This window comes from Hemiscyllium ocellatum, chromosome 9 (genome assembly GCF_020745735.1).
Source record: "Hemiscyllium ocellatum isolate sHemOce1 chromosome 9, sHemOce1.pat.X.cur, whole genome shotgun sequence".
In the NCBI taxonomy this organism is placed as follows: Eukaryota; Metazoa; Chordata; class Chondrichthyes; order Orectolobiformes; family Hemiscylliidae; genus Hemiscyllium; species Hemiscyllium ocellatum.
In genome coordinates this window covers 51711455-51736908 of record NC_083409.1, presented here as the reverse complement: position 1 = coordinate 51736908, position 25454 = coordinate 51711455, and the positions used below count along the sequence as shown (strand labels likewise).

The 25454-nt window shown below is 40.4% G+C and overlaps 1 protein-coding gene across 1 annotated transcript in view; it reads right to left on the bottom strand.

Moving 5' to 3' along the window:
* The window catches only part of hmcn1 (hemicentin 1), a 610612-nt gene that overhangs the window by 165868 nt on the left and 419290 nt on the right, over positions 1-25454 (bottom strand). The window contains exons 51-59 of the mRNA XM_060830300.1: positions 15664-15777; positions 15387-15532; positions 14132-14282; positions 12473-12679; positions 10396-10509; positions 9540-9724; positions 8710-8806; positions 8345-8506; positions 344-457 (exon numbers count right to left, since the gene is read on the bottom strand). Of these exons, the coding sequence (XP_060686283.1) occupies positions 344-457; positions 8345-8506; positions 8710-8806; positions 9540-9724; positions 10396-10509; positions 12473-12679; positions 14132-14282; positions 15387-15532; positions 15664-15777 (1290 nt within the window). The remainder of the gene's footprint in view (positions 1-343; positions 458-8344; positions 8507-8709; positions 8807-9539; positions 9725-10395; positions 10510-12472; positions 12680-14131; positions 14283-15386; positions 15533-15663; positions 15778-25454) is intronic.

Here is a 25454-nt window from a genome sequence, read left to right as displayed (position 1 = left end):
ATACTGATTTTTCTTACTTTATTTCTCTCACTAGACTTTGCAATCCCCAAAATATTTGCGACATTATTTGTGCCCTTTGTGAAGGCAGATCGAAATATGTATTTAATTGATCTGTTATCTATTTGTTCCCATTATAACATACCCTGTTTCTGACTGTAAGGGACATACATTTGTCACTAATAATTTTTCTCTTCACATACCTATAGAAGTTTTTGCAAAGTAGAAGTAAAAGTAATAGAAACAGTTTTCGTATGTTTCTAATGAAAACTTTATAAATTACTGCTGTGTTAACTTTTATCTCCTCGGTCCCACTATGCTTAAATCTGAAATCATATATACCAACCATAAACAGTGAGGTAAATCTGCTTTTCAGCTTCTCCTGCTTGATTCATGGCTAAGCACGCATATTTTCCTCCATCTGACTGCTTAGCCCGAAGCAACTGGACAGTTCGACCTCCTGTGAGAAAGAAAGCTTGATATCAGAATCAAAAACATATTGCAATATTGATCCAAATGAAAAACACTGAATAAGATCTGTAGTGCATCAAAATCATTTTGAATAGATTAACTTCATAGAATTTATAGAAGCAAAGTGCAGAATATTGTTAATTCTTCAATAGAGAATGTGTTTAGACATTGATACTATCCTCTACTCAGTACCTTTGCATTAAGATCTATTGCTATCATATCTGTTTCATCTTTGTTTAATTGCTATATTCAATTTCTTTACTTTGAGTATTAGTTATGCAAATTGTCAATTTCATTTACCATATATATGTTTCTTGAGCTCCTAAGATCAAGCAAATATATCCAGCTGGCCAGGATGTATAACTTAAGGTAGAAAATTACCTAAGTTTGTTTTATTTAATATTGAGAAGTGAGAAACGTGGAGAATTTTTCATGGATATTCAATGGAATGATTGGAGAGAGAATGTATTGCATAAGGTATGTGAAAGAAATTGGCTGGATGAGCAGAATGGTCTTTTCTCACTTATTTTATTTCTATACAATATGTTCTGATGTAACGCGATAGTTCCAGTCCCCAGTGATCCCGGAGGATACGAGAATTGCGCAATCGCAGCACCATTTAAACTAATGGGACTAGAATCATGTTATAGTCAATACAGATAAGGAAAGTTCACTTTCTGGAAATAATAGTCTAAATTCTTCAATCACACTATAGCGAATTCATGTTGAAGAAACCCATGTTATAGCAGAACTGACTGTACTCTGATATAAATTTCATCTCATCTGCTGATCTTACATTTTATTTTGATTGAAAGATGAGTGGATATGCAAGTTGTACTGTTTCTTTTAAAAACAATTGTACTTTAAATGTGCCCTCTTTCCAGATACTGTGCATCTGTTATTTTCAGACTTTTGAAAGTGCCTACCTATATCTGACCTCAACTTCAATGAAAGTATTTAAGATCAGAGTTATTTTTATATAAAAGTAGAATCTAAATGAAAACCTTACGATATGAACCATTTTAAAGCAAAATAAGTTACACCTGTCTTTAAGAATCTGACATTACAAATGTTCAGATGTGCATGAATTCCATGTGTTACTCTAAAGTGATGGATGGAAAAGTCTGCAGGTCAAACCATTTTTTAATAAAAAAATCTTCACAGTCAGCATCATTATACGTTGGCAAAAGTGAGGACTGCAGATGCTGGAAACCAGAGTCTAGATCAGAGTGGTGCTGGAAAAGCACAGCAGGTCAGGCAGCATCCGAGGAGCAGGAAAATTGACGTTTCGGGTAAAAGCCTGTCATCAGGAATAGAGGCAAGGTGCCTGCAGAGTGGAGAGATAAATGAGAGGGGTGTGGGGATAGGGAGAAAGTAGCATAGAGTACAATAGGTGAATGGGGGTGGGAATGGAGCTGATAGGTCAGAGAGGTGTGTGGAGTGGATAGGTGGGAAGGGAGTTTGGCAGGTAAGACAGGTCATGGGGACGGTGCTGAGCTGGAAGGTTGGAACTGGGGTAAGGTGGGGGAAGGGGAAATGAGGAATCTGGTGAAGTCCACATTGGTGCCCTGAGGTTGAAGTGTTCTGAGGCAGAAGATGAGGCGTTCCTCCTCCAGGCGTCGATTGGTGAGGGAGCGGCGGTGAAGGAGGCCCAGTTCTTGCATGTCCTCAGCAGAGTGGGAGGGGGAGTTGAAATGTTGGGCCATGGGGCGGTGGGGTTGATTGGTGCGGGTGCCCTGGAGATGTTCCCTAAAGCGCTCTGCAAGGAGGTGTCCAGTCTCTCCAATGTAGAGGAGACTGCATCAGGAGCAACAGATACAATTAGTAACATTGGTGGATATGCAGGTGAAACTTTGATGGATGTAGAATGCTCCTTTGGGGACTTGGATGGGGGTGTGGGGAGGGAAATATATCTCTGGTGCAGTGCATTTGGTGGAAATGTCGGTGGATGATGCGGGTTATGTGAAGGTTGGTAGGGTGGAAGGTGAGGACCAGGGGTTCTGTCCTTGTTACGGTTGGAGAGGTGGGGTTTGGGGCTGAGGTGCAGGATGTGGATGAGATGCGCTGGAGGGCATCTTCAACCAAGTGGGAAGGGAAAGTGCGGTCTCTTAAGAAGGAGGCCATCTGGTGTGTTCTGTGGTGGAACTGGTCCTCCTGGGAGCAGATAAGGCGGAGGAATTAGGAATACGGGATGGCATTTTTGCAGGAGGTAGGGTAGGAAGAGGTGTAATCCAGGTAGCTGTGAGAGTTGTTGGATTTGTAAAAAATGTCAGTGTCAAGTCATTGTCATCAATGGAGATGGACAGGTCCAGGAAAGTGAGGGAGATGACAGAGATGGTCCTGGTGAATTTAAGGTTGGGGTGGAATGTGTTAGTGGAGTTGATGAATTGCTCAGCCTCCTTTTGGGGGCACGAGGTGGTGTCAATGCAGTCATCAATGTAACAGAGGAAGTGGCGGGGAGTGATGCCGGTGTAACTACGGAAGATGGACTGTTCTACGTGTCTGACAAGGAACCAAGCATAGCTGGGGCCCATCCAGGTGCCCATTGCTACCTCTTTGGTCTGGAGGAAATGGGAGGATTTGAAGGAGAAATTAAGGGTGAGGACCAGTTCAGCCAAACGAATGAGTGTGTCAGTGGAAGGGTACTGTTAGGAACGTAGGGAAAGGAAGAAACTGAGGGCTTGGAAGCCCTGGTCATAGCGGATGGAGGTGTAGAGGGAATGGATATCCATGGTGAAGATGAGGCATTGGGAGCTGGGGAAACTGAAGTTTTGAAGGAGGTGAGCTGCCAGAGGATGTGGTGGAGGCTAGTACAATTGTAACATTTAAGAGGCATTTGGATGGGTATATGAATAGGAAAGGTTTGGAGGGATATGGGCCGGATGCTGGCAGGTGGGACTAGACTGAGTTGGGATATATGGTTGGCATGGACGGGTTGAACCGAAGGGTCTGTTTCCATGCTGTACATCTCTGACTCTCTATGACTTTAGGTGGATGGTGTGGGTGTTGTCTCGAATGGATGTGGGGAGGTCCTGGACTAGGTGGGATAGGACAGTATCAGGGTGGGTGGAGATGAGTCGGTGGGGCAGGAGCATGCTGAGACAATGGTTCTGCTGGGGAGGTCAGGCTTGTGAATCTTGGGAAGGAGATAGTCCAGGAACCCCGCACTGCCTGATTCTGAGGTTGGAAGCTGTGGGTGGGAGATCTCAGATGATGAGGTTCTGTATGGTCTGGGAGATGATGGTTTGGTGATGGGGGTGGGGTCATGGTTGAAGGGGTGGTAGGAGGAGGTGTCTTTGAGTTGGCATCTGGCTTGAGCAGTGTAGAGGTCAATGCGCCAGACGACCACTGCACCCCCTTTATCCGCTTGATGATGAGGTTGGGATTGGAGCAGAGGGAGTGGAGGGCTGTACGTTGTGAGGGTGAGAGGTTGGAGTGGGGGAGGGGGGTAGACAGGTTGAGGCGGTTAATGTCTCGGTGGCAGTTGGAAATGAAGAGATCGAGGACAGGTAATAGGCCAGCACGGGGTGTCCAGGTGGATGGAGTGTGTTGGAGGCAGGTGAAGGGGTCCTTGTAAGGTGAGCAGGAGTCCTGATTGAAAATGTAAGCTTGGAGGCGGCGGAAGAAGTATTGATGTCACGACGCGTATTAAATTCATTGATGCGTGGGTGGAGGGGGATAAAGGTAAGGCCTTTGCTGAGGACTGATCGTTCGTTCTCAGTGAGGGGGAGGTCTGGGGGGATGGTGAAAACATTATATGTTGTCCATTACTCTCCCTCTGCTCCCCATTCCACTGAAATATATAAGTGTATGGTCTGCAACTAATCACTGTCACTCCAACACTGCCTAGTGAGGGATCTAATCTAACACCATAAATGGAAATATGTCTAGAGGAAAGAAATCTCAATTCTAGATATGTGTAATTTCAGCTGCCAACACAAGCTGGAATGCAATGGTGATTGCAAATCTAATGGGAATCTACCATACACGGGTACTGGAAACTAGGTCAAAGTGGAGTGTAAAAGTTCTGCCTGTTGCTCTAGACTCCTTCTACCAGAAGGATAAACTCAACTGTGAACTCATGAGACAAATAATACCATAAGTGCATTCGAGTGAAAATTCCCATTTGTGACCAAAACATGCAAATGATTAATCTCAATTGAAGAGAGGTGATTTGGCTTTGAACCACACAGTGTTGATTCTAAACTTGCTATTATCAGTCCAGCCATTAGTTGTCCGGTATTATGATTCCAGCTGGTTTACTCTTCTGCTACTGAATACAGAAATACAGCTGTGAACATTTATACGAATGAGACAAAGCTGGCAGGAGCACTATAATTTAACTGCCAGAATACCAAGGGTATTTTAAGATCAAGGATCCGTGACACATGATCATTTACAGTCGTCCACTATGGCTGATTTTTTTTAACAGTAATCTGCTCCATACCACAGCCTCACTGAACTTAACTAAAGCTGGATTTTATGACCTCTTACTGCAGAAAGTGATGATTCAAACAATTCATTCTTTGGCCTTCTCTTAAGTAATCAATTAACAGTGACTTACAGTCTTCATACCACTTTTGATGATACTTCATTCAGTGTTTGGGGTATGGAAGGGCACACCAAGCTGGTAATGCAGTAATTCGACCTGGTAGAATTGGGGAGTTGGCGGAGGGGTATGGAAGGATGAGGAGTGGGTGAGAAAGAGTCCTCCTTTGTAGCTCCCTTGAGCCTATCAGAAGTACCTCCACCCTATTCTTCTTTTGACTACTACCCATGCGGACCTCTTTACTGAGACCTGCTAGTGTGAACCCAGTGAGATCCATCCCACCACCCTGCTTACCTCATTTTCCAGCTCTTTAGACAGTCTGCCTTAAGGGAGATTGTCATAGTCCCTGCCTTAACCCCTTCTCTTGCAGGGTGCTTCTGGGATTACGTATTGGCTGCTGTTCATTGAGGTAGGAGTTATCCCCAAGGAGTGGGAATCCTGCTTCTAGTGCATTACCATCCAATTAGTGTTACATGGCAGTGGGCAGTCATTCTTCTCAAGTGAGGTCTGTCTGTTACTCCATTGACATTTTAGCAGGGCAAGCGCGGGGAGCCTGACTGTCACCCCATAAAATCCAGCTCATAGTTTTTGTGAAACATCATAATTAGACTCCACCAGTAACTTTCTATTTTGTTTGCCGTTTTGTTCTGCACCCTTTTGTCTGCTATTGTTTCTTTTCCACTTTCTCCCTCCAGCTTCTTATCAATGTACATTCTTCATGTTGGAACATAATATAACTTGTCTGGATTTTACTTCTGAATAGAGAGGAGCAAAACATAGTTTAACTTCTCATGACTCAGGCTGTTTACACTGTGTCAATAAATTGTTATATTTACTGGAACATCTGTTCATAATAGCTTTTGCAATTAATTAAATGGGCAACAAATGGAAAAGGAGTCCTCCTCCCACTGTAATTAAACATATAAGATTGCCATTTCCATACAAAGTATGGACAGGATACCTTAGGCCATCACCAGAGTTCATGAATTACTCCCAGCGAAGGTTGGGAATATAAAGGGAAAGAGAGTAGGGAATGCCAGCTTAAAGTAAGTGGGGATCCTGGCACCTTCCTCATTGACAGGAAAGGCAATGCTCCATGCAAAAGATAAGCCTGAAGTATTTACAATAATCTTCAGCTAGGAGTACCATGTGGATGATTCATCTCAGCTTCTTCAGATGTTCCCTGCATCATAGATGCCAGACTTCAACCAATTTGATTTGGCGGACGATACGGCCATAGCCCTGACAACATTATGGCAATAGTACTGAAAGACTTCTGCTCCAGAACTTGCCAAGACCTAGCCAAGCAGTTCTGGTTGAGCTACAACAGTAGCATTTATCTGACAATGCAGAAAATTACCCAGGAATTTCCTGTACACAAAAAGCAGAATACATCCAATGTGGGAAATTACCACCCCATCAGTCTCCTCTCAATCATCAATAAAGTGATACAAGATATTATCAATATTATTATGAAATAGCACTTTGTTTCAAATAACTTACTCACTGACATGTGTTTGGGTTCTGCCCAGGCCACTCAAATCTTGATCTCATTAGTCCACATTTGAACCAAGTCTGTAAAGAACTGAATTCTAAAGACAGGGTGAGTGTGACTGTGTTTCCTCAGCAAGGCTGTATTTGACCATATGGCCTCAAGGAACTCTAGCAAAAGTAGATTCAATGGGCAAGGGGAAAAACTATTCACTGGTTAGATTCTTAACATTATAATAGTAAGCTGATTGTGTAGTTGATGAAATTGTCATCTCAGCTCCAGGAATGTCTGAGGCCCAACCATCTTCAGCTGCTTCATCAGTGATCTTCTCTCCACCATTACTGAAACCCGCACTATCAATAAGCTGAGGGCTACCATTGACCAGAAACTGAACTAACTGAGCATATAAATACTGTGGCCACAAATGCACAGAGGTTAGGCATGCTGCAATCAACTCACCACCATCTACAAGGTACAAGACATGAATGTGCTGGATGACTTTCCACTTGCTTGGGAAAGTGCAGCTCTATAATCCTCAAGAAACTTGACACCATTCAGGACAAAGCAGCTCTCTTGATTGGCGCCACTGCTCAGTAACTTTTATAAGAGGCATTACAGAAGTTCACCTAAGGTCCTTAGGTAACTTCTTCCAAATCCAGAATCATTACCATCTGGAAGGCAAGGGCAGCATACACATGGGAACACTACCATTTGGGGACAAGTTCCTCTCTAAACCCCTTACCATATTGACTTGGAAATAGAATGCTGGTCCTTCATTGTTGGTGTGTCACAATCATGGCAATTCCTCCCTGATGGCATCATGGTTCTACCAACACCAAACAGACTAAGTACATTAAAAAGACAGCTCACCATCATCCTATTAAGGGCATCTAAGATCGATATTAAAAGCTGGCCCAGCCAGAGATATTCACATGCCAGGAATGAAAATAAACTAGAATGGAAATCATCCCAAGTGTTGTAACATCCATCAAAACTATTAGATATCAGCAATGATGTACCTTATAGATTACATTTTAGCCTTAGGAACCTGCCAAATATGTGAACACCCAAGTGTCTTGCAGACAATACTGACTTGACCCTGAAGAATAAGTGTGTACATTTTACCATTTTCAAGTAGGGCTGAGTTTATAGAAATATCTAAAGGCTGGTTTTTCGAAGCAGGGTCAGGAACCTGGCATTGAGATGAAATCCAGGTTCTGATTCCACACTTGAATTGCATCATGTTTGCAGGACGTGAACTCAGTTCCCAACTAAAAGTACCAAGTGCCTTCAGGGGGCAGAAAAAAACCTGCTTGGCACCCGCTGCAAAGGCAAGCAGCAGCTATACTGGGAACTGTCCCTGCTTTGCTGTGGAGAACAGACAGAAGACTAGAGAGATAAAGACAATGCAAAGTGACCTCTAATGCCAAATTGAAGTAAGCTGTTCCCAGCAGTTATGAATGGATTCCTCCAACTTAACAAAAAAAAACACAAGTAGAAACAAGTCTCCTTTTTCTTTGTGGTAGTCCTTACAAGTGTACGCATTAACATACACCAGACAGTTCGGTCTTCTCTGGAAAACAAATCAAAAATCCCACTCTGTTCTAGACATGCCACTTAAATTCCTCATGTCCATTTTTGCTCAAGAAGCAACAGAAAATCCAGCCTAAAGATCAACTGAACATAATTTCCATGAACATGTCATATATTGATTTGAGTAGTAGACAATAAAAAACATCAGTAAGTGCATTTTTCTAATACTCACCCATCAGGATCAATCACGTGTCTCAAGGGAAGATTTGAATTAAATTACATAAAATAAACCAATTTCTTACCTGGCAAAATGATAACGTTGGTGTTGGACTGCAGAGGTTTCCCATCCTTAAGCCAACTAAGACTGGGTGGTGGAAATGCTGTGGCTTCACACATCAAAGATATGAAGTTGTTTATAACAACGGTCATGTTCTCTGGGCTGGTGCCCATGATAATGGGAGGCACTGTAAAACACAAAGTTTATTTTTCTTGAAAAGTATTTTTCACAATGACAACAAACAATAATACATGTCAGAAGAATATAACAGTCAGAGCAAATTTAGTATTTTCTTAGTGATCGAGCATTTGTACTATAGAGTATTTTCAAGGTGTATTTCTTGGAGTTTCTGGTTTTCCCAATGTCTTACATAAAATTGTTGTCACTCACCATGGACATTCAAGTTGAAATATTTTTCTGTGTTTCCAGCTACATTTTCTGCAACACAAACATATCTGCCTGTATCTGAAACATGAGCGCTGAGGATCTGTTGGGAGATTAACAGTTGAATCTTAATAACTTTAAGAATAACTCAGAAATGTACCATCATGCAATTTTAACATGGTTTTGTTTCACAAGTTAATGTTATTCCCTGCAATATAAAATAAATTTCAGCAATTTGTATGTGATGTTAAAATTTGACATTTGATACTTTCTAACATTTTTCTCCTTCATGTTTCCCATTCCTGATGGGAAACAGTTGGCTCATACTAAAGTAACTTTACAAGGCACTGTGGACAGTGAACAAATTGATCATACTTTGGCTAAGTCTGTTCTTTCTATGGCCTGGCATCCATTCCCTTTCCATAAACTTGGCTTATTTGTTCCAGCCCAGGGACATGCAGTCCAAATATGAAACTCTACTATTGCTCTAGGTTTAAAAAAGGTCAAGCCAGCCGAATTAGTCTATGCTGACTTGTAAGATTCAGTTCCTCCCAAGGGAGTATAAAATAATTCAGATTATTACTGTACTGCTTTACAAACAAATATTGCAATCTATTTTATTGCCTAATCATCAGACCAAGTAACTGAACATGTTGAAAATACTCTATGTGCCAATACAATCTCTTTAATAAAATGTTTTTCCAAAGTATTTAAAAAAGTGAAATATTTTGATAGGAGAAATGTTAGATGAACTCTTGATAATGCAGCCCCTATAAACATAAGCATTAACAAAGACTCTCAATAAATATAAGCATTGATAATCTTGGGGTCCACACCTGCAGAGTTCGTCCATTGGACAGGATTTTGTGTGTGTTGTCTGCTTTCAATGGCTGACCATCCTTTAGCCAGGAGATTTTGGGATTGGGAGTTCCACTAACCATACAGTCCAACATGGTAGTCTTGTTAATCAGCACAATAACTTCTGGTAAATCACTATCAGCTCCTTTAATGGTAGGAGGAGCTAGGTGGAAAAGTACAATAATGTGAGGAATTTCTTAACAATATCTTTTTGAACATTTTTTTGTCAGTAATATTAAGCTACAGCAACGAAAAATCACCACTTTGTCATGCTTTGCATAACAAATAAATTGCTGTCAGTTCCTAAGTCAGCAGTTCAGTTGACATATTAATGGGAGAAGAGCAGGGCTGACCAAATTCTCAGTATTCAGCTTGAAGTTTAAATAATAAGTAGAAGAGTAGCATTTTAGTTGGTAGCAGTAAGCTTTTGTTAACATGCTGTAAAGTACAGTATGTTCTGCCTTAACGCTTGTTTCTTCAACACGAATTGACTTTAACACCATTGAAGAATTTAGACCGTATTTGCAGAACACAAACTTTCCTTGCCTATATTGGCTATAATGTGATTCCAGCCCCATTAGTTGAATAGGCACAGCCAGTGTGCAATTCCCTTCTAATGTGAGACTATAACAGAACCATTGCGTTGTATCAGAACCGACTGTATCATTTATTCAATGACAGAATTGGGGACTGATTTTTAAATTGTGGTTTGGGGGGGGGGGGGGGGTGAGTTATCAAAAAGCAAAGATTCAACAATTCTTATGATCTGTAATTCATATACCTCTGCATTTTTGTGCCACAAAATCCATTACCCGGTTGAGCTTTGATACTCACTCATAACTCTCAATTCATACTGAATGGAATCCTCGCCTGCTTCATTCGTAGCCACACAAGTATACCTCCCAGCATCCTCTATTTGTGCTCTGGGTATTTGTAACACACGTCCTCCTAATAGATAATTAATACAAATTAATACAATTTGATGCTTAGGCTTTAAGTACTTCATTTTTGCAATCTAATACATGAACACTGAAAGGAATTTGTATGTTATAACTGGGGCATGTTGTATAACTACTAGTGGATCTCCTGCTCATGTTTTTTGGGTTCAGGAGTACCTTTCAGATATTTAGTCATTAATGTCCTGCCTATTCACAAGTGCTCAAAGCAGAGTTCTACCAAGCACATTTGCCTTCTCTGTTTTCTCTGTGCACTGCTCCCTATTTGTTCTGCACTGCTATCTCTAACTTTGCTGCATCAATCCAAGCCATCATTTCAGCTAGGGAATTCATGGGTCTGCTCCTCTGTCAGTTTGGAGTTCATCCAGTGACGGGCCAATTCTTTCCCCCATCACTTCAACTGGTTATATTGTGATAATTTACATACTTTATACCATAAACAGACTGGCCGTTGATTAATTTAAGGTCACTGTTTGGGTGCTGTATTTTGGGCAATTAGATTAGATTAGATTCCCTACAGTGTGGAAACAGGCCCTTCAGCCCAACCAGTCCACACCGACCCTCCGAACAGTAACCCACCCAGACCTATTTCCCTCCGACTAATGGACCTAACACTACGGGCAACTTAGCACAGTCAATTCACCTGACCCGCACATCTTTGGACTGGAGGAGGAAACCAGAGCACCCGGAGGAAACCTACGCAGACACGGGGAGAATGTGCAAACTCCACACAGACCGTCACCCAAGGCTGGAATCAAACCTGAGACCTTGGTGCTGTAAGACAGCAGTGCTAACCACTGAGCCACCCAAATTAGCCTAAATAGTTTCTGAAATAAAACAGAATTCATGGAGCAAGTTAGCTGGAATCAGCAGTGATTCATAGGCTGCTTTCTTCAGGAACCACTCACTACTTTATTAATGTGGGGACTAGTGACGTTATTGTAACCTTTGTGTCAAGTCTGTTTATGGCATAAAGTACATAAATTATCACAAAATAACCAGTTGAAGGGATGGAGGAAAGAATTGGACCGTCACTGGATGAACTCCAAACTGACAGAGGAGCAGACCCATGAATTCCCCTAACTGAAATAATGGCTTGGATTGATGCAGCAAAGTTAGAGATAGCAGTGCAGAATTAATAGGGAGCAATGCACAGAGAAAACAGAGAAGGAAAATGTGCTTGGTAGAACTCTGCTTTGAGCACTTGTGAATGGGCCCTCCCAGTGGGTTTGCTTGCATATTCTCTCTCCAGATCAGCAAACTTACCTCTCATTTCAGCATTTGTCTCTCTTCATTTCAGGGCATCTTCAGCTGCAACTTCTTTTCTTTCCCATTTAAAAAAAAACTTTTCTTTTGTAGGTGTCTCACTTTTTAAAATTATTTCAGATATTTACATATTGAGGCACCAGGAGAAAGCCACACAGACACGGGCAGAATGTGCAAACTCCACACAGGCAGTCACCAAGGTTGGAATCAAACTCAGGTTCCTGGTGCTGTGAGGAAGCAGTGCTAACCACTGAGCCACCATGCCACTGTGCTATTTCGTTACAGCAGTAACTTACATTCCAAAAGTACTTCAATGAACACTGAGGTCATAAAAAGAGCTAATGTAAAGGCAAATTCTTTCATTAGTTTCTTTTTACATCAGCCATGGCTCTATTGGTAGCACTTTGCCCTCTGAACCGAAAGACTTGCGATCAAGACCTATTCCAGGATTTGAGCACAAAAATCAATGCTAACGTTTCTGTACAGATGGAAAGCTGTACAGTCGACACATTAACCTATGCAGTAACACAATTTTATATCACTAGATATCAAAAATTCAACTTTCAACATGAATAAAATGTAATCTAATAATCTATTTCAACCCTGCAGAGTTGAAATGACTGTAGCTATTAGTCACTTCACAGGACAAACAATTATCTTTCATATGTGATAGCAAAGCTTGTTCATACCTGGCAGAATCAATACTTTGTCATTGGATGTCAACAATTTTCCATCTTTATACCAAGTGAGAGATGGAGGTGGAACAGCATTGGTCTCACAGTACAGGGAGATTGGGTTATTCATGACTACATCCTTAAAGTCAACACTTCTGCTTCCTTCCAATGCACTGCCCTTTGTATCACGAACATGTACTGGCTTCACAAAGCTTGGTGGAACTAAATGAAGGATTAAAAGGATAGTCAGGGGATGCAAACAGTTTTTTTTAGATCTTTCACATTACAAGAATGCAATTATTGTATGATAAAATGTATACCATAAGAATAAATATAAAATAAATCCAGCATCTAATAGATGCAAAGTAATGCTAGTATCTGTTGTCTGAAAATATGCAGAAAATAATTAGATAGACATAAAACAATTTTAATCTATAGGAAACACAATACAGTAAATCAAATCCACCTTTTTATGTTTTGTGCAATAGTAAAAGCAAATGACGTCAGAGAAAACTAGATACCTGCAGAAATTCCTGAGAGTAATGTCCTTGTCTCATACAGCTTCAACAACTTCATTAATGACCTTCCCTCCATCATATCATCAGAAGTGGGGATATGTGCTGATCATTGCATGATGCCCTGCACTATTTGCGACAGATCAGGTACTGAAGCAGATCAAGTCCACACACAGCAAGACCTGAATGGTATCCAGGCCTACACAAATTTATGGTAAATAACTTCCACATCACATCACACAAGCTCCAGAAACTGAACATCTCCATTAGCGAGAAGTCAACTACCTCCCCTTGGCATTGAATGGTATTAGCATTGCTGAATACCCCACCATCAGCAGCCTGGGGTTACCATTACCAAAAACTGAATTGAAGCAGCTGTAGAAATACAACAGCAGGCTATTTGTGAGGAATTCTAAAGTGAATAACTTACCTCTTTTCTCCCCAAAATCTATCCATCATCTACAAGGCAGAAATGTAAAGGAATACACTACATTTGCCAGGACGAGTGAAATTCGGAAATGGTCAACGAGGTGGACACTATTCAGACAAAGCAATCTGCTTGTTTGATGCCCCATCAACTACCTACAATGTTCACCCCCTCAATCACTCATACATAGTGTGTGCTATTGTCAGGATGTACTGCAGATACTTTTCAGTCTTTTTCAAAAACATTTTCTAGAAGTGTGACCTTTGTTACTTCGAAGGACAAACACAACAGATACATGGGAACACAAACATTGCAAATTCCCCTCCAAAAATGGACATAATGCTGATTTGTATTCTCTATCACTTCTGCTTCATAGTCGGCTTCATCATAATCTGAAATTCCCTTTCTAACATCAATGTGGATGTACCTTAATGACATTGACTCCAGTGGTTCAAGGAGGTAGCTCACCAACTTTTCAAGGGGAATTAGGGATATGCTATAAAGTCTAGTCAAACCAATAAAGTCCACATCCTGTAAGACAGCCAGTCCTTTCACTTGTCTATAGCCAGGCTAAACTACAACACTATTTTGTTAATTGAACATTAACTTCTTACCTACTGTTTATAGATATGACTCGTATTGGTGGAGATTTGAGAGGGCCAATTGGTATAACTTGATTATCCCAAATTGTATTGTTAAAAAAGTTATAGAAAAAAGATAATGCAATCCAACCTTGAACATTCACATCATAGTCTTTTTCATCCTCTCCAGCGACATTGGTGGCAACACAAGTATATCGTCCTGTATCTGAAAGCTGAGCATTCTTGATCTGAATGATATGTCCATTTGCTGTGATAGTAATATGATCATCTTTTTTGAGAGGCTAGAAATATAAAGAATTATTTTGTTCTCATGAAAATACAACAATTTCAATCTTCATTATTCATTGTAGTTTATTTTTAAAGAACAATAGATCCCTGGCAATAACATAACGTAATCAACATTATTACATGTCGATGATTATAGATATTTACAACACAGGTGGCTAAACTCATTTCATGGAGTCTGCCAGTTGAATCTAAAACTTATACCATTGATTTGTTTTCAACCTAGATATAGCATTATATCTTTACCTGCTTTTAATATTTATTGGATTTCCCTTGCACTCATCTACACATTTTGTTACTTCCTGACTTGGATTTCCCTTTGTAATCCTACCCAAAATCTGTTGAGAATGTGGTGGTTAATGACGAACAACCTGGACAACTGGTCAATTGTCAACCATGATTTCACTGGGATTACAGCCGACTCTACCTCATGATCTTCTAGTACAGCTATCCAAGACCAGATTTCCAGTGAATTTACATTCTGTTTCCCTAATTGTCCTCCTAAAGCATTATGAGGAAGGTGACAGTAAGCTCTTTTAATTGCTTGGACACCTGTTCTGCAATACTTCTACAATTTAATATCTGAGAAAGGATATCGGGAATCTTGACAGTTGGATTTCTGCTTGGAACTCACCATGCAGTGATGACCCATGGCTAAACAACAGTGTTGTAAAAATAGCCAGAAGCCCAATTTGATATCATCAGAGAATTATTAGTATTCATTGGCTCTGTATCACTTTTAAGTTGCTATTTAGAGAGCTATCCCATAATGTCTCAAAAGTCATAGAACAGTTCCGAATCAGCTGGTCTAATTTCTCAGAGCTTTGTGAAATTATTCAGAAAGTGACAGCAATACATTTATTTGGACATTATATGCAATCATAAGGATTCTTTTTTAATTTAACATTAGTTGATAAGAGCAAATCTGCTTATCTTCTGTTGGAATTTGTTAAATTGGTATAGTTTTCATTATCTGTTAGTTTTCGTTGTGACATATGAACACTAAAACTTTGACAGAAAATCAGAATCATTATTTCACACAACACAACAGTGCAACCTCAAATGTCCGTTCGATAATGTACATGAAGGAATCAACAGACCTGTCCGTCTTTGTACCAGTGAAGGGTAGCTGCTGGAATTGCATGAGATTCACATTGTAGAGTCAGGCTGCTGTTTACTTTGATCTTAATTTCTTTAGGTGATAAACCAAAACCTGGTACATCATCTTTATTGATGGTAGGCGGGACTGGGAAATAAAATAAAATTACATTCCAAGCTTCCAGACAAAATCACAGCAATATTCTCCATTACTAGACTTACTAAAAGAGACCATTTCACAGAATCCCAGAATAACTAAAGTAAACTGAAAGCACTTACTGTATACTTTTACTTCATAATGCTTAAGTGTTTCTCCAGCTTCATTAGTAGCTATACAGGTATATCTTCCTGCATCCTTCTCTTTAGCATTCAGAATTTGAAGTGTTCGGCCTCCTGAAGATGAAAATGAAACGTAGAGGCAGTACCATTTTTGAAACTTTTGAACTGAGATATGTAAAATCTTAACATGAGTCAAAGTGGGGTCTGAACCCTCATCTTCTATATTTGAAGTGTAAATTAATTTTAAATCCTGCAAGTTAATCACACTGTTATGCAATATATTGCAAACATAAGCAGGTGAAATAAGTGTGGTTTAAAATGATGATAATATTAATCGATTGGTAGCTCTCTCCAACCAACTGAGTATAGTTAAGGATGTTACTTGTGCCACAAAACATAATGCTTCTCTTCCTTTTGCCAACTCTCCCAACTGTATCCCATTTGCAAATTTTTCATTTTATGCTTCCTAGCCACTACCTCAACATCTTAGATTTGATAACACACAGAGATTAGGATTTTACCCTCTTAGGAAATGGCAGGAAAGGTGATATGAAAGGCTGATAATCAGCAAAGTTAGCAATATGGAGATACTTTTCTCTTCCTATCACTTCAGAAATTATTTCTGGTTGGCAAAGCCCATGGTCAACCTTCCAGATCTGTCATTAATAAAAAGCCTCTGCTTGTCACTGGCTCGATTAACTTTGTTCCTGACAGGAGGCCTCTCTGACTACTACAATGTGACAGTTTGTGTGCTGTGGTGATAGTGGTGAGGTAAATTTGGGTAATCAGGAACTTGGATGAGAGGAAGGTGGACGCTGATTGCCATCCTCTGCCCTTTACTCTGACTTTGCTGCATTCTTTCTCCTTGTGCCAACAGTTCCATGATCCTCCCTCTAAAATTTAATACCTTTCCCACTGCTCCTGGTTTCTGTTCTGCTGTGTAGCCAGCAGCCTGGGCCTCCAAAGCAGCAATGCTCCTCGCAGTGGCTGTTGGTTTCAGAACGGTCAGCTCTCAGATAGACTGGGATATCACTCCAAAAATTGTTGGCTGGAAGTGCCTGTTTGTCATATGATGTAGACTCTCTCATTGGTGGGAGTGGGCAAGTGTCTCACATTTAAAGACACCTGCCCCAACACTCAAGGTGATAAAAGGGAAATCCTGGTAGTTTGTTAATATTCCATTATCTTCCAAGAACAATGGCACACAAGCTTTGCCCATGCCAGTCTTCTTAGTATCTACAATTCTGATTTAGATCAGAACTTTTGGAACAGATTTTATAAGTGAGTATTTAATTAACCACAATGTTTGACTTAGCTTATGTCCAAGTCAGGTGTGGGATTTCTTTGCTAACTGTTCCTGTCAGTTCCAGTATCAGTCCAGTTCAAAAAACATCAAGAGAAAAGGTGTGTAGTGAGTGCTTTGATCCAATGTCTATCATTCCTCATCTTTTTTGTAAATATTTTTATTGAGAAAAAAGTTTTAAAACTTTTTACACAATTACAAAATCACTACAAAATAGTATAACAACCTTACAATATAATGACAGTAACAGAAAACAAACTACTACTCTACTCCTGCAAATGTGTTGCTGGTCAAAGCACAGCAGGTTAGGCAGCATCTCAGGAATAGAGAATTCGACGTTTCGAGCATAAGCCCTTCATCAGGAATAAGAGAGAGAGAGCCAAGCCGGCTGAGATAAAAGGTAGGGAGGAGGGACTAGGGGGAGGGGCGATGGAGGTGGGATAGGTGGAAGGAGGTCAAGGTGAGGGTGATAGGCCGGAGTGGGGTGGGGGCGGAGAGGTCAGGAAGAGGATTGCAGGTTAGGAGGGCGGTGCTGAGTTGAGGGAACCGACTGAGACAAGGTGGGGGGAGGGGAAATGAGGAAGCTGGAGAAATCTGAATTCATTTCTTTTACTCGAAGATTTTTTACTACTCTACTCCATAAACCACTGAGGAGAGAGAGAGAAAAAACCTACAAAAACTACAATTCAATAAATAATGAAGAAAAAAAAAGTTACATTAAACCAAGTTAAATCAAGGTAAATTAAGTTATATTCAGTTGAGTTCCTGCACTCAGTGCAATCCCACCAAAGCTCCCCACCACCGGGAGCATTAATAAGCAATCTCCTATTTGGTCAGGATTCTTCCCTGCAGGTGTCCCTGGACCACCAGACATAGCCTTCATGACTACACAAAGGCCCTGACCAATATATTCGACAAGTCTGCATCTATATAATTCAGAAAGGGCCGCCATGTTCTATAAAACAGTTCAGTTTACTGGAGCACCATACTCGTAAGGAAGTCCGGGGGATGTGCTCCAAAACTAATCTACGCCAGCCCAAAAGTCCCAGGGGATTCTCCGACACCGAGCTCATTAGACTATTCTTTCTCGCACAGAATGAAAGAATATTAAACAGTTTCTTCCCATGCACGTCCAAAGACTGGAGATTTGGCAAACTCAAGACGAGGGACACCGGATCCAACTTAACCTCAGTTCCCAAGACCCCTTCCAAAACACTCACTATGGCACCCCATTACTTACGAAGCTTGTGGCATGACCACAATCAGTGAGTAAGAGTGCCAACATCTATATTACATTTGGGGCACATTGGGGACACTCCTGCCTTAAATTTTGCAAGCCTCTCCACTGCCAAATTGCTCTGTGGAGTACCTTCAGTTGCATACCTGTGTCCTGTTACAAATCGAAATCTTCCGTGTGTTCTCCCAAATATCCTCCCACACCTCTGATGAGATTTTCACCCCCAATTCCCGAGTCCAGATTCCGCATAGCCACTCAATGTCCTTGGAAACTTTACTCCCTAACAAGTGATAGAGAGTGCTGACTGAGAGAGCGCCCATAGACTGGAGCACTCTCCTCTCCATATCCAACTTATAGGGACCAACTGTCAATGTAGTCTTTTTCTGTATAAAATCCCTAACCTGAAAGTAACAAAAGAGATCCCTCCTACATATCTCATATTTCTGACTCAGCTGCTTGAACGACATCATGACCTCCCCGTCAACCAAATCTCCCAACAGGAGACTCCTCTAGACTCCCAGAGCTTAAAACCAGAGTCCATCAACCCTGGCCAGAATCCTAACATTCCCACTATGGGAGTGAAAGACGAAGTTTTTTGTAAGTTGCCCTCACCTTGCCGCATCATTCTCCATGCTTTAACCGTGTTAAGGACAATCAGGTTTCTGCAATGGTCCATAACAGTCCTCATCTTGTCCATAAACAACAAATTGATGAGGGGGCATTTTGCCTAGGAGGCCTTAATGTCCAACCAAATTGACCACAGTCCTGGCAGGCCAATCAGCCACATAGGATAGTAAGGAACTCAAATCATATTTCTTAAAGTCAGGAAAATCCAAACCTCCCATCCCCTGCGGAAGCTGCAATTTGTCCAGCTTAATAAGAGGCTGCCTATGATGCCAGATGAAAGATCCAAGGTCATTCCTCATCTTAATCTTCAAAGTCTTCCCCAATTCATGATCCCTGCCCTCATCTTTATACCTCTTTTACAACTGATGCTTGTTAACATGCTTGGCAGCTTAGCAGGGATCGTATTAAACAACAAAAAAAAGCCACAAAGAACTGTTTAATTGTGATAAAACAGAAAATGTATTTTCCATATTACAACTGAAAGACCTCTGATATGCGCTAAGCTTTGGAATGAATTTAAAATGAATAATAAGTTAATCAATGAAATGAATAGACTATTCCATTATCAATCACATATCTTGAAGTCCTTTGACAATTAACCATAAATATTTCATAGCATCAACACTCTATCACAACAAATTAATTTTCACAAAATATTAATTTTCACAAAGATCCAAAAAGCAGATTCAATGTTAGTCCTGAAGTATATTCTAAATGAATAAATTTGCAACTAAAACATCTACCCACTTTAAAAGATGAAATACTAAAATTTTTTTAGATTTAGATTTACAGTGTGGAAACAGGCCCTTCGGCCCAACAAGTCCACACTGACCCGCCGAAGCGCAACCCACCCATACCCCTTACCTAACACTAAGGGCAATTTAGCATGGCCAATTCACCTGACCCGCACATCTTTGGACGGTGGGAGGAAACCGGAGCACCCGGAGGAAACCCACGCAGACACGGGGAGAACGTGCAAACTCCACACAGTCAGTCGCCTGAGGCGGGAATTGAACCCAGGTCCCTGGCGCTGTGAGGCAACAGTGCTAACCACTTGTGTACTTCATCTCGACATCCGCATAATTTATTAAACCCTACTTTTAATGTTAATCTGAATGTTTCCCATACTGCTATGAAACATAATAACAGAATTGAATTAGCAAGTAAAACTCTCAGTGTAACCTAGGGTGATAAACCTTGGAATGCAAAATAGGTGTGGCAGTGAAGTAGGTATTGTCAAGAAACTTATCTTTAAACACATGCTGTATTTACATGAAAAAAATCTTATGACAACATTTGCTGTAAATTAGTTCAAGTCCAAGTCCTTCACCTATGATTAAAAGATCTGGGGACATTCAGACAAAGTGAGTGCAATTATCTCAAGTCTCCAGGGCAGAGTCAATTAAATAAAAAGAATTATATTGTTAGAGGTATCAATGAAGAGGACTAGACTTTGGACCTTTGCTTCCTGGAAGTTTTAATGGGTGTACATTGGGATTTTCTCTTGTTCCAAAGCTCAAGAGTGAAAACAGTTGAATGTTTGTCACTACCTCAATTGGAAGTTCTGGAGCACTATGCTGTTATTCTGTCAAAAATACCGATCACCACACTACTGTATATAAATCTAGATTAATACCCACACAATCAGAGGAATTAATGCGTAAGTATAAATGGAGATGTTAGAACTTCATGACTGGATTGGTGTTCCATATATAATTCTATTCTGAATGCATTGGCAGTTTCTGATGATATTAACTCAGGTATAGTGAGAGAAGTCTCATTTTCAGCTCTTTATTGCAAAATGTGTTGGAAAAAGTTACATTTGCTTTTAAATTTAACTGTTTACAATAATGGCAGTTGAGCCGAATTAAATGGTTTTGTCAGATTCTTCCAAGAAGCAATTTCGTTGTTTATTTTTGATCATGGGGCCTACTGACAACATTGCTGCACCAATTAGATATAGGAAGAGTGGAGAAAGATGGATTTTTTTGCCAGACAACAGAATAGTAATGCCTGATTAATGTTGTTTTACTTTCAAGCCTGTAAGTTAATGGGGATAGTATTCTCATTTAGCATTCCAAGTTTCTTTTCAAAAGTTGTTTAGCGATGGCCTTTTATATGGCTGCATGACCAGCTCAGTACCATTTTGGATTGGGCTCCATTCTCCCTGACCCATCCTGATGTTGCTGACCCTTCAACTTGTGGCCTCTGCTAGGTGTTGACCAACCCTATTATCGAACCTCTCTATCTTAACAGTGCTGCTCATCACTACCTTGGGAACCTGATGAATACAGTGAAGTACAAAAGGTACTAGACTATAGACAGAGGGCACTGCAGAAACAAAAACAGAAATAGGATTGACCAACAACTGGCTTCCAGAATTTTAATAAGTTGGTTGTGTAAACAAAGAGGCTGCTCCAGAGGTAGACCCTTGAAATAGTTGGCCAGTGAATAGTTGTGGCTGACGGTACTTTGCTTCAGCTTCCTGAGGTTGCAAGGTAGTGTGGTTAGCCATACTTGTTTCTCATTAAAGTACCAACATCCTGGCAATTTCCTGAAAAGAGCTGAAACATCCTTGCTTTCAAATTTTTTTCATATGAGGAAAATGTAAGCATGGAGAAATTCTGCGAGAAAAGTCATTCTTTCCATGTAAACATTCTCCGGATTGCATTATTATCAGTGTATCTGTATCCAAACTTCAATCTTTCTTTGATATCTCCAAGGGAATTGACATTACGTCTTTGATGACGATTCTATTGCTTACAACATCTTTAATTGATCTGCACAAGAGCATCACTAACTTTGGATGGATGTATTTCGTGTGGCGTGAACTGGACATATTCCAGATTTCCTCCTTCATCTTCTTGCATTTGTCACCAAAAACTAAATCATCATAGAGCCCTGCTTTCCCACAATTTATCGATACCTCTGGTCACCATTGTGAAAAGACATTATTGCTGAGCTCAGTTTCCTGAAGAAGGGCTTATGCCCGAAATGTCGAATCTCCTGTTCCTTGGATGCTGCCTGACCTGCTGCGCTTTTCCAGCAACACATTTTCAGCTCTGATCTCCAGCATCTGCAGACCTCACTTTCTCCTCAGTTTCCCCAGTGCTTACTTCTCCTCTTGATACTAGGTCTGTACCCAAAGCTCCAGGGAGTCCAAAAGACTGCTGCTCCATGGCTTCTCCTTGGCTCAATTCCTGACTTACACACACTTTCCAACCCTGCTCTCAACATAATCATTACAATTAGTCATAGAGTCAATGTACAGCATGGAAACAGACCCTTCAGTTCAACCTGTCCATGCCGAACAGATATCCCAACCCAATCTAGTCCCACCTGCCAGCACCCGGCCCATATCCCTCCAAACCCTTCCTATTCATATACCCATCCAAATGCCTCTTAAATGTTGCAATTGTACCAGCCTCCACCACTTCCTTTGACAGCTCATTCCATACACGTACCACCCTATGTGTAAAGAAATTGCCCCTTAGGTCTCTTTTATATCTTTTCCCTCTCACCCTAAACCTATGCCCTCTATTTCTGGACTCTCCGACCCCAGGGAAAAGACTTTGCCTATTTACCCTACCCATGCCCCTCATAATTTTGTAAACCTCTATACGGTCACCCCTCAGCCTCCGACACTCCAGAGAAAACAACCCCAGCCTGTTCAACCTTTCCCTATAGCTCAAATCCTCCAACCCTGGCAACATCCTTGTAAATCTTTTCTGAACCCTTTCAAGTTTCACAACATCTTTCCAATAGGAAGGAGACCAGAATTGCATGGAATATTCCAACAGTGGTCTAACCAATGTCCTGCACAGCCACAACATGACCTCCCAACTCCTGTACTCAATACTGTGACAAATAAAGGAAAGCATACCAAATACCTTCAACTTCTACCTGCGACTCCACTTTCAAGGAGCTATGAATCTGCACTCAAGGTCTCTTTGTTCAGCAACACTCCCGAGGACCTTACTATTAAGTGTATAAGCCCTGCTAAGATTTGCTTTCCCAAAATGCAGCACCTCGCATTTATCTGAATTACATTCCATCTGCCACTTCTTAGTCCATTGGCCCATCTGGTCAAGATCCTGTTGTAATCTGAGGTAACCCTCTTCGCTGTCCACTACACCTCCAATTTTGGTATCATCTGCAAACTTACCAACTGTACCTCTTATGCTCGCATCCAAATCATTTATGTAAATGACAAAAAGTAGAGAACTCAGCACCGATCCTTGTGGCACTCCACTGGTCACAGGCCTCCAGTCTGAAAAACAACCCCCTACCACTACCACCCTCTGTCTTCTACCTTTGAGCCAGTTCTGTATCCAAATGGCTAGTTCTCCCTGTATTTCATGAGATCTAACCTTGCTCATCAATCAGTCTCCATGGGGAACCTTGTCGAATGCCTTTCTGAAGTCCATATAGATCACATCTACCACTCTGCCCTCATCAACCCTCTTTGTTACTTCTTCAAAAAACTCAAACAAGTTTGTGAGACATGATTTCCCACGCACAAAGACATGTTGACTATCCTGAATCAGTCCTTGCCTTTCCAAATACATATACATCCTGTCCCTCAGGATTCCCTCCAACAACGTGCCCACCCCGAGGTCAGGCTCATTGGTCTATAGTTCCCTGGCTTGTCCTTACCACCCTTCTTAAACAGTGGCACCACGTTTGCCAACTTCTAGTCTTCCGGCACCTCACCTGTGACTATCGATGATACAAATATCTCAGCAAGAGGCTCAGCAATCACTTCTCCAGCTTCCCACAGAATTCTCGGATACATCCTGATCAGGTCCTGGGGATTTATCCACCTTTACCCGTTTCAAGACATCAAACACTTCCTCCTCTGTAATCTGGACATTTTGCAAGGTGTCACCATCTATTTCCCTACAGTCTACATATTCCATATCCTTTTCCACAGTAAATACTGATGCAAAATACTCATTTAGTATCTCCCCCATTTTCTGTGGCTCCACACAAAGGCTGCCTTGCTGATCTTTGAGGGGCCCTATCCTCTCCCTAGTTACCCTTTTGTCCTTCATATATTTGTAAAGACCCTTTGGATTCTCCTTAATTCTATGTGCCAAAGCTATCTCATGTCCCCTTTTTGCCCTCCTGATTTCCCTCTTAAGTATACTCCTACTTCCTTTATACTCTTCTCAGGATTCATTTAATCTATCTTGTCTATACCTTACATATTTGCTTAGGTCAAGAAGAAATTGGTACTTTGAATATTCTTAACCACTTTAATTATAGCACAAGATAGAAATCTAATGGACAATAGTCAAAAGCTGATCATGTTCCTATTCTTTAAAAATTCTATTCTGATCCAAATCTATCTACAATAATACTGAAATAAAAGCAAAATATAGCAGATATTGAAAATCTGAAATAAAGCAGAAAGTGCTGCCTTCTGTTTTCTCTCTCCACTGATGCTGCCAGATCTGTTGCGTTTTCTCAGCAATTTGTTTTTATTTAACATAATACTGGTATGGCATTCGATACTTCATAATAAATCAATCATGTTTTCTTGTTGTACATCAAATTTTCTATTAGTTTAGAAATTTCATTCCACTTACATTTTTAAGCAATTTATCATATGCTTTAGCTAAGAATTACACAGTGGCTGTGTTACTTGTCACATATTAATTATTATCATAACAGAATATATGATCACAATAAAATGAGTAGTATTACAAAGGCAAAACAATCTAATCATTAGCAAAGACAAAATAATCTAATCATTTAAATCTAAATATACCATTCTCCAAAATGTTTGTATATTGAAACATGCATTGATTAAAATGCAAATAAATAAACAATCATGCTATCTTACAGAATTTTTAATGGTCTCACTGATGCACCAGTTCAGTTACCAAATTACTAACTTTCTTAATCACTAGAATTAATTAAATAATGGACCATTCAGCATATCTCTCTATCATTTGACTTCAATCTAAATGATTAGTTATTGGTATCCTGGAAGGAATGTCATATGTACAGTTTGTCTGTATGATAGTTTTTAAGCAAAATATTTCCGCCAAGTTCAAATATTCAGACTTTTTGAGCTCTGGCCAAACAAATTAAATTTGGTGTTGTAAAATGGCACATTTCAACCAAGGAGTTAAAACAATTGACATTGGTATTCACACAAATCTTCCAATTTGCCAAATTCATAATTCAAAAAGCTCCCCTGATTCTCAGTCTCTAAGGTCTGGCAGAAGGCAGACAAATTTGTTGTCAACATTAAATTCATCGCCATACTTGAAATGATATATGAGTAAGAGATTGAATCCATTTTCTCCAACTTCAGAATGCAACACTGTTTGGACACCAGCTGTGCAATTTTGAGCTCAACTGTTCAATCTTATATTTACAAAGATGAACATGTGTTCACCAACAGGAAAGACCTACCTACACCAGTGATTTTTAAAATGAGAAAATACTTAAAATGTTGTTTGTTCATTGATTTCTTTCAGTTATTGCTTCAAGATAAGCATTTAGTGCTTTGTGTAAATTCTCATAAAGGTTTTATAAATCTCCAAGGAGGATACTTAAAGAGTTCTTGCTGACTTCAAGATTTATCTACAAATCAGTTGCTCTGAGACATGA